Raw genomic sequence first — 11,023 nt, forward strand, 5'->3', positions numbered from 1 at the left:
CCTACAACAGCGTCATTCTCATGGTCGTAACGGATGTAGGTACATTTGCTTTTAATGAATTTGATGCTCAGGTGGAATTTTTTTACCTTTAATTCAAGATCGTGTTAATCAGGCATTTTCATCGACAAAATAATCCTTTTGCGACGCATTTATTTTTACGTTTAGGTTAATTTAGTTCATGTATAAAACATGTACTAACTTAAATTTATTCGAAACACAAGTTTTTAATTTTCGACCAGACACAATATATTTATGATATAAATAAACAATTATCCTAGAAATCTCTGATTCCGAAGGTAATAAAATAATATTGCATATTGGTAATATTATTCAAATCATTAAAAAAATATTACCTCAAAATGCGATAATTATTTTGCGACCTTATTAATTTTTCAGGTTGTTATTTAACAAACCGTATTTACCGCGTCATTCGGACTGTTGGCTTAGTTGGTCAGAGCGCTGGGGCGTATCCCGCGAGGTGTGTATATGTGTCTCCCAGTAGTTAGGGAGATCACTTAATAAGTAAAAAAATGCTTGAAATTATTTGAAAGAATGCCATCTCAAGTGGAGTTAAAACCAGTGGGAGGCTCCTTTGCGCAGGAAACCGGCTACGGCAAATGAGACTTAACATATTATGTCTCAAGGAGACTAACGCAATTGTAGTGCCGCTAATTATTTTTGGGTTTTTCAAGAATCCTGAGCGGCACTGCATTGTAATGGATAGAGCGTATCCAATTACCATCAACTGGACGACCTTTTAGTCTCGTCCCTTATTTTCATTAAAAAAAAGTTATTTCCGTTAATAGTTAAGGAAGATCCTATAGATACCGCTACTCGAAATAACATACGGTTGGTTGGCTAGTTTGTAATTCATACCTGGACAAAATTCTATTAAAATTTACACCTAACCAATATACATGTTTAGTTATAATTATACTAACATAATTTACGACATTTTACTTACAATTATTATGGATTTTATTTTTCTGAATTAAATTATTAATATTAATTATTTTCTTTTTAATTGTGATTATGACATATCTTAAAATTTTAACTGTAATTTAATTAATCGAATTAAACTCAACAATGTTATGTAATTTAATTTAATTTCAGTTAAGATTGTATATCTATAGGTAATGCCTGAAAATAAATGATTTATTATTATATTCTTTAAGTAATCCAAAACATGAAATCGTTTACGTATTGGTTATAAATGCATGATCGCCGATAAAAAGTTTTCAAATACAACCATTTGGACTTATCAGATATGCTTTTTGTTCGTTTTAATACAATTAAAACGTTCTTTTACTTTACTGATAAATAAAATATATATTATGATTACTTGCTGATTCCCACGACTTCGTTCGGGTAGGTAAAGGGTTTTTAAAATAATAAGCAAGTTAGGTATTGAAGATTATCTCATGTCCTATTCCAGTTCAGGTTCCCGTTTTCGCTCCCGTTCCCAACATATTATATGAATCTTAGTTCGAGGAAGATTGTTGGTTGGCAAACTAAACCTACTATTTATAGCTCCTCGACGTGAATTTATTTTTTCACAAATTCCATGGGAATCATAGATTTTTGCAGGATAAAATATAACCTATGTCCTTTTACAAGCTCTAGTCTATCGCTGTACCAAATTTCATCAAAATCGGTTCAGTAGTTCCGGCGTAAAAGCGTAACAAACAAACATACATTCACATTCGTAATATTAATAGAGATATTTATTTTGTAACTTTAATCATCGTCATGTTATTTTTTAGTACGTTTATATTTAATGTCTTTATATCACGCCTTATAAAATAATAATAAAAGGTAATTTTCTGAAAAATATGAAAATGTGATATGAGAATATATTTATTAGGAGGGTATGAAACCTTCGTTTTGTAAGAAGTACAACTCGTGCCTGATCGATATTTTCACTCTGAAAGGCATTCTGATTGTCATGACAAATATCCCAAAGTATTAAAGTAAGTTGTAACATTTGAACAGCCTCTATTGAATTTAGGCTCAATAATTTGTCTTTACAATTCATAGACTCGCTATAAATCAATATCCAATACAACACTCAAACATATGTTCATCGTCATAACTGAACAGATGTAAACTAATTATATTCATATTCACCAAATGTATGACCCGAAACATAAGTGTGTGAGAATTAACACTTCCCACACAACGAAACTCTTAAATTCACTGTAATTATTTAGTAATTACTAGATGTATTCTGAGAACATGTCTTGCAGTGTGTATAGTGAAATACAATACTCGTTTCAAACTGGCTGATAATTAGATGTTACACAATTGAAATTTGTGTACTTAAGCCTTTTTTAATAGTTTCGTGCAGAAGGACACAGATTGATCTCTTATGCGTTTCAAACGTTTGCTTAAACTTAATTACCAGTTGAAGCGGTTTTTAACATATTTGACGTTATACTAGCTGAATTATAATTAGATGATTAAGTGCTTTAATAACTTATAGCCTCTTGCTGCTAGACAACCGATGGAAACAGGCCAGGTTTATTATTTAAGTGTGGGTGACAAGCTACGTCTTATACTCGTGATTTGAATATATTTGTGTTTGTGTACGTGCATTGTTCAAAATAGGAGTTAACCGTCAACGTCAATTTTTTTCAATGTTTTCACAGCTGTCGTAGTCTTTCTGCACGTATAAATGATCTATGATTGAATGTTGGCTTCCAATAATTTGTTCGTAAATTTTGGATTTCAACACTCACTTGGTTTGTCATTTGAACGTTAATTTTTTATTTTATTTCAAAACTTCTTAGGACGCACTTTATTTAGTTGTTATTGAATTAGAATGAACTCTCACGCTCGTTCAGATAAATTCAATTCAACTTACGAATAGAGCGGAATCATTCAGAGCAAAATTAATCAGGGATTAATTATATGCCATTAAAAAAAAACTTGAAAAAAAAAACAAGTCTTGCAACTTAGTTCTTCTACCGTGAAATGTTGTGAGGATCCATGTTATACCAAGTCAACACTAAAAAAGCTTTTCTTGAATGTTAATAAATAGCCTACTCAATATAATTTATCATTTCTCACTTGGCACATAGAATTTTATTATATGTATATCGTATCTAAAATTAATATAAAACTAGCTGATGTCCATTGCGCTCCGCTTCACCTAAAGAAATGCATATAATATATATTAATTATGTATAATATACAAAATCTCATATATAAAATTCTCATTTCGCGTTGTTTGTAGTTAAATACCTTCGAAACGGCTTGACCGATTCTTATGAAATTTTGAGTGCATATTGGGTAGGTCTGAGAATCGGACAACATCTATTTTTCATCCCTCTAAATGTTAAGGGTGGTCCACACCAATTTTTTTTTTTGAATTTTTTTGACATTTTTTTTTAAATTTGTTTGATTATGAGTCAGCATACAACTTCAAATTTTCACCCATCTACGATCAACACTTACTTTTGTATCGCGATTTTTATATCGGCAATACAACGTTTGCTGGGTCAGCTAGTTTCATATGAAATTTAAAATCTTTTTTGTTAATAACGAAATTCGTAGATGTCCAATAATCACAATTATTATTTCTTTTCCCTGTTCTTGTGATGAAATAATGTCACTGCTAAACCGTCGTATTTAGTAAGAAATATTTTTTTTGTCTCTGTCGTAAAAATGACTCTCTCGTAAATCTTACTACTCTACAGTTGAATATCTAAGTGATCGGACAGCCTGGGACTAGATTATAATTATTTTACAGTAATAACAATGAAAGTACAATATCGTACATTTTATTAAAAAGAGCGCAAAAAAGAATCCTGGGACAGTTACTTGAACATTTCTTCTCTCTCAGAGCGCCATTTATTTCCGAGGCAGTGGTAGTGTTAAATACAGTCGACATTTTAACCACACACCGTAGATCATCATAGTCATAATATTTACACATTATTCAATAATCCACGTGTGAACATAAAATAAGCAAACGTGTAAGTTCTCTGTTCTTTGTGAGTAAATAAATAAAGACTAAAATAATATTACAATAAGATTGTTCTGTGTTGCTTCAGTCTGTACTATTAATAATATAATATTTATACGAAGGGCCGTACTCTACGGTATTTAACTTTGTGATCATTATATTTCTCATCGTCGCTTATCAACAATATAAATTCCTATTTTTTATAGTTAGTTATGAAACGGCAATGTATATTGTAATTTAAAAAATAAACATCTTAACTATTGCTTCTCAATATATTGTTGATAATGTAATGGTTATGGTAAATTCATTTATGTGCTATGTAGGTACATCATAGGCACATAAATTTGAATTTGATAGAAACAGTCATAACCATAAGGTAAATACCAGGAACAAACATTAATTCAAAAGAATTGTTAAAAAACGTTTGTGTGGTAAAGGTTTACTATAACATTAATGTTACCACAGATTGAGAATGGAGCGACCGCCCTCAGGCTATTAAATAATAAGTTTAATTGTACAATGTTACTTTGAAAAAATATTTTTTGATGAAAAAAAAGCCCGCTGAGTTTGTTGCGCTCGTTATTCTTAGGCCTGAGGCATTAATTTTGGAATGGTCAAAAAACTACCACGTTTTTTGACTTTCAATAAGTGATGTCACATCCTATTTTGATTAAAAATATTTAAATTTGAATTTATCCGTGGCAGAGTTCATAATACTACCTATAACGAGATAGTGGCCAGGTGGGTGATGACTGCTCCTTGTCTTGTCATTGGGCGCTTCTGGTCGATCCTATTCAGTTCCTTAGGCTCTTCTACTAGGCTCCGTAAAATTGCTAAATCTTTTAAAGTGGATTGTGTTATATCTGTTGATGAATATTGTTATACTCATTTGAATGCTATTGTATCTTTTGTACTTCATCCTGACTTGCACTAAATAACTTATAAAGTTTTACAGTGAATAAAGATTTTTTGACTTTGACTTTGACTTAGTGCTTTTTCAACATTTCCATTTGAACTAAATCCTTCAATCATCTTTGATTATACATCAAACCTACCTATATACCAGAATTACTCAACAGTAGAATTGTATATACTACACTGGCCTTCAAAAGTAAGTATCACACTTTTAAAATTGGGATAACGTTTTAAGTTCACAAGATATACTTTCGAAATAAAAAGGACTCCAAAGAGAATTTAATTTTGTACATAAAAACTTTATAGTCGGTAACCTTCTTTTAAGAATTGGCTGAAAAAAACTTCAAAAACAAAACCATTCCTTTTTCAAAGTGGACGTTTCCGAATTACAATTTTACCATTCACATTTTTCTTACTGTTTTAAATTTTTTTCAAGATCGATGGGTCTTGTTTTAAAAATTTATGCTAAAAAGCACATAACATTTATTTATCATGCCTCTTCCAGTTGAAGAATGTGCAAGGATCATGGCTTTTCTGGAACTAGGCATCAGTATGCGTCGCACTGCTCGAATGGTGGGTGTGACGGTACGAACGGTCCAGAAGGTAAAGCGAAGGTACGGAGAGACTGGACACCATCTGAGGAGACCTTGTAATGGCAGACGCAGGTGTACCAGTGCCCGAGAAGATCGTTATATTATTTCCACTGTGTTGAGAAATCGCCACCAAAATGCAGTTGAAGTCCAGCAACAGCTACTTCAGACCCGGAGGGACTACATTAGTGACAGTACAGTGAGAAGAAGACTTGCTGAAGCAAATTTGAAACCCCGAAGAACAGCGAGTGGCCCAAAACTCGAGAGACAGCATCGAGTAGCGAGACTGCGATACGCCCGTGAACATATGCAGTGGGATGAAGAAGAATGGTCAAGAATTTTGTTTGCAGATGAGTCTCGATTCTCCCTTTACACTTCTGATGGAAGGCGAAGTGTTAACAGGCGACCTGGTGAGCGATACCTTCAAGCCTGCATCTCAGAAAGAGTCCAATACGGTGGAGGCAGTGTACATGTATGGGCTGGCATATCTTCAGAAGGTCGCACAGAGCTAGTAGCCATAGAAAATGGCACCCTCACTGGGAAAAGATATGCTCAAGAGATTCTTAATGAGTATGCAGGGCCGTATTTAGCAAATATGGGTGATGGATCGATGCTGATGCATGATAATGCCCGGCCACACACGGCTCATATCGTACAAGAGTATATTCAGGAGGTCGGTATCAGCGTGATGGCTTGGCCATCAAGAAGTCCTGATCTCAACCCGATTGAATACGCCTGGGATGAGCTTGGGAGGCTAGTCAGAAATCGCGGACCACCACCTACTACCCTCAGGGCACTAAAGCAGGCCCTGGTAGAAGAATGGGAGAATATTCCCCAACATCGGCTCCGAAACCTAGTGTTCAATATGCCAAACCGACTCGAAGCTGTAATCAGAGCTCGAGGAGGCAATACCAGTTATTAATAATTAAATAACATGTAATACATTTTAGTTGATTTTTTTTACACTAAACTGAAAATGTCTATTTTCATTGTTTTATCTTTTTGAAGTTAAAAATGTTACTAATGTATAATTTTAGTTTCTAAGAATTAAAGCCTATAAAATTTGCAACAAAACGTTTTTAATCTTAAATCTCTACCTTCTATAGTTAAGAAAAAAATTTAATTTGAAAAGTGTGATACTTACTTTTGCAGGCCAGTGTATATACTAACACACAGTTCATATCTTTAATTTTAAAATCATGACTAACATGGATTGTGATCAAGATAAGACTATCTTCATCGATTTCAGACCAGATTCAATTTAAATATTGCGAAGAATTCGATACATCAATAACTATATGAAATCATAGTTTTTTTAACAGCTGTTTTTCCTACGCTTATTTGTATTTGAAAAGTATCTTATTTCGACTTTTTCCAGTATTTAAAATGCATAGAAAATGATAATCTCTAATCCTTAAGGGTGCGAGTGAGTAGAATATAGTTATATACATAACTTAATACGCATGCAGTTAAAGTTATTGAAATTTCGACAATGATTTGCTATTGCTTTGTGGAGTAATTTTTTATATTTTATTTAGTCATAGTCATACCTAAGCTTTGATATCTGCTATCTCGGGATGTATATATTATGATGTATTGTTTAGCTGGAGTGAGTATCTCTATCGACTTTTTCTCAAAAAGCAGTTAAATAAAAAAAAAAACTTCAGCGATGTTTCAGCTCAAAAACATAATATATTCCTTCGTAAAAAGTGTGCACTAATACTTTTAGTAGAAAAGGAGAATAGGCGATTGAAGAACTATATAGTAATTCACAAGCCTGTTTATGAAAAAAAAAAATTTTCAAAAAGAACCAGTATCATTATGAATGCCATCTATGTTATAATACCATATCTAAGACGTTCTATCTTAGATCATTTATATATCGTGAAAATGTTGAAACTAATTGAGTTTAGAGTTGACCTATAATTTGAGCAATGTACGCATTATCATTCATACAAATCGCGAGTGTAAGTCGTAGCTTATCCCGCACACTAAACTAATATTCCTGGCCTGTTTTTATCGGTTGTCTACCAGCAAAGGACTCTATATAGACGCATAATTTTTTTAATAACACTTTTGAATTCCGTAACATATTTGGATTGTGCATTTAATGTAATTTTCACTAACATTATGAAAATCACAGTTTCTAGAAAATTACATGAATAATTACACTTGCAAGAATGAATGAGTCCTCGGCATCCACATACAATAACTCCGTGTGATAACATTTAAGAAAATATAACCAAAAAAATCGAAGTTATGGGGCAAACTATGTAGTTCAAAATAATACCTTGAGTACATCACACCGTTTTTTAGATGTGACTAAACATTATTGAGAAACCATAAAAAGTTCATGTGTCCGGTCTTTCATTATCATAAAAAATAGGTTACACATTGTTATAATATCATGACTTGCTTGAGTAGGTCGTAATTATCATAATTTATATTTTGACTATGAGTAATACATATTATGTAATACTGGTTGCTAAAAAATCATTTGTGATTGAATAATAATATCCCCAGTTACCTATACCTACAACTACAGGTAATGAGCAAATTCAAACTATTAGAGAACAAAATATGGTAACTATATTTTGTGTAATGGTTAAGTATAAATTATTTATTGTTTGACAAACAAATAATCGATTTACAGATCAAATAATATCGGAAGCTCTACTTTACCAATAAAAGTGTAAATTGCAAAAGTTTTCAAATGCTTCGTTTTAATACTTTGTCCTGTTTTCTAATATGTATATTTTTCGCAGATCCCGAACATAATAGATAAATAAAAATGCATTATTAGTTCAAATAGACTTAGACTAAAACCACTTGAAGTAACATTATTTGGGTTGTAGTTGAATTTTAATTATTCTGCGCATGCGCGTCTTCAACGAAAATAAAATTAAAGGGATACGTAATTGAAATAAATCAGTATTTATGGAGTTTTTCTAATAATAGAAATATTTTAACTTAAATACTTACGCTGTGTGTAACATCTTCAATCTGAGAGTGCAGTGTGTCGATATTTTCATCACAAAACATATGATTTTTTAGTCTCAAAGGTTGCGGCACCTTTAAACGCAAGTTCGTCTTCACTTGTCTCTTGTCATGTTCACTTGTTTCCAATTTTTCACCATTAAAAGGACAACCCCCGTATCCATTAACATGATCTATAGTATCAATACCTTTGTCAACATCACTATTTTTATTTTTATCTAAACTCGCCATTACTACAGGACTATGTTCTGATTTTATCTGGTTTTTGCTGAATTCAGCTTCTTTGATATAATTTTTAAAAATATCCGACATTTAGAGATAGTAGTTAATAGAATAATTTGCTTTGAATTGAAGCGAATATTCAGTACAACATAATGTGTATGTATACCGCTGTACGACCGATAGTTGACTGAGTGGCTCGCACCAACCAGTTTCTCACTCTTAGCTCTAAACACAAAATAAAGTCCGCAAAAAAACATCAACACTATGCGTCATGTTCATAGTGAAAAATTCTCGGTCTCGGTCGTATCATTGAAATGATATAATTTGAGGTGATTAATATGCCGACTCTCTACATTTGAACGGTGATCTATCAAAATGTTCGATATAAATTTTGTAATTTGTAATCGGCTCTTATTCGAAATGAACCAGTGTCATACGGTTATTTAAATAAAATATATACTTTTAAAATAATTGCTACGATACGTACATTTTGTGCAAATACTTCCTTTAATTAATGATATCAAATGAATTAATATTAATGACCCTGTGATAATACTTAGTTTGAATTAATTACAATATTATTGAATTAAACATTTTGCAAACAGTTGCAACTGATTCCATTTATTTATGTGTTCGTTTTCTTATTAAGTTATTAAAACGTATTGTAATGATAATAATTTGATATTTTTTATTTAATAATATAAATTACCCGTTTTGTTGTAAATTACTCAATAAATGCAGAGAGCTCTTGTAGTCATGAGTACAATTATTTGTAATATTATTATATTATATTGGAAAAGAAAGGACAATAATTGAATGCAAGAGACATGTTATGATAACACTTGGGTTATAATATCAACGGTTTCTCTGTTTGCGCATTCTAAAGTTATCTGCCCATTACATCGTCTTATACCATCCTCGTGCTATGAACGTTTCAGACACGGTCCAGTATGACGTATCAACAGCTTATCTATATAATTTATATAACATAATATGAGCACACTTTTTCCCAAATTATCTTGCCCCAAAAAAGGCATTGTCTGTGCTTACGGTTGCAAGACAACGATATATTTAATACGAAATACTAACTTAAACATACATAAATACAAACAAAGATCTATAACTCTGAAAAAAACACCCATACTTTCATATGTTTGCACCTATCAAGATTCGAACCCAGTCCAGCTCAGTAGATAGGGTCACTCACCACTGAGCTATAAGGGTCGTCGAAATAATACCCATGCATAAAAATTAAATTTGTAACCATAATTTATGGACGATGCGGGACTCACCATGAAGATGTAAGATGACGTAGGTTAACTTCGTTTTCGCATGAAACTGCTTATTGTCACACGATTGTTAATATTATTGAGAAAATTGTTTCCTATATATTTACGAGTGCTATTAAAAAGTTTGTTCAATTATTGGTCACAAAAACAGACCCGGAGCGGCCGTCATACCCATACTATACCCATAATATTGTTCGCCGTTTCGCCGCATGCGCGCTTCGGAATGACAACGTCGCTTGCCATGCAGCAAAAGTATTGGCACCAGCAAATAATTTCGCCAACAGTTTTGGACGCTCTGTGCATGGCACGCAATGGCGTTGGTCTTTGACGGATCGGTATACAATACAATGTTTTATGTTGCATAATTGACGCAGGGTGGACTTTCGAGTGTATTTATTTTTTATGTCAAAGTCAAAGTAACCTTATTCAATTAGGCTTTAGCTAAGCGCTTTTGAATCGTCGTTAAAAATATTTAGGTGAATTGAATTACTGAATCTATTATAGGTTCAGAAAAAGGAAAGCTCGTGAGAAGAACATACAAGAAACTCAACGACTTCTCTATTCAATCAAATAGAACATTTTTATTTTGAGGAAAAAATACTTATAATTAAATAATAATAATAACTTTTCTTGATGGGCTAGGTAAAATTTTTAGCGAGATAATAAGTGTCTATTTAAAACAACCTACAATCAACACATGTTTGCCTGGTGCAAGGTTATATCATTTAATACAAAATATAAAAACAATAAATTTGGGCTCAAAATCTACAGTTAATATACCATACGGTGATAGCATTTCTGTTACCAAAAAAGAAATCATTTATTTAAACAATACTTTGATGGACATTCATACAAGTAAAGGTTGTAGGTTTATTGTTTGTAACATGCCCTATGCAAGAAATCTATCTGATATCCAAAACAAGCATACACAAAAACTAAATTCACTATTATGTACTTTTTTACAATAATATAAATAATATAAATTTTTTAAGTTTATTATAACATATAAATTGACAAATCATCTTCTTCGGTGTTACACTCTT

At 32.1% G+C, this 11,023-nt stretch overlaps 1 protein-coding gene across 2 annotated transcripts in view; it reads right to left on the reverse strand.

The window, feature by feature from the left end:
- The window catches only part of LOC126966145 (nitric oxide synthase-like), a 57,794-nt gene extending 48,930 nt beyond the window's left edge, over positions 1 to 8,864 (reverse strand). For both annotated transcript variants that reach the window (XM_050810090.1, XM_050810099.1), the window contains exon 1: positions 8,455 to 8,864. In XM_050810090.1, the coding sequence (XP_050666047.1) occupies positions 8,455 to 8,781 (327 nt within the window). In that variant the 5' untranslated portion in view covers positions 8,782 to 8,864. The remainder of the gene's footprint in view (positions 1 to 8,454) is intronic.
- Between the last annotated feature and the right edge of the window lie 2,159 nt (positions 8,865 to 11,023).

Source organism: Leptidea sinapis, chromosome 1 (genome assembly GCF_905404315.1).
Source record: "Leptidea sinapis chromosome 1, ilLepSina1.1, whole genome shotgun sequence".
Classification (NCBI taxonomy): Eukaryota; Metazoa; Arthropoda; class Insecta; order Lepidoptera; family Pieridae; genus Leptidea; species Leptidea sinapis.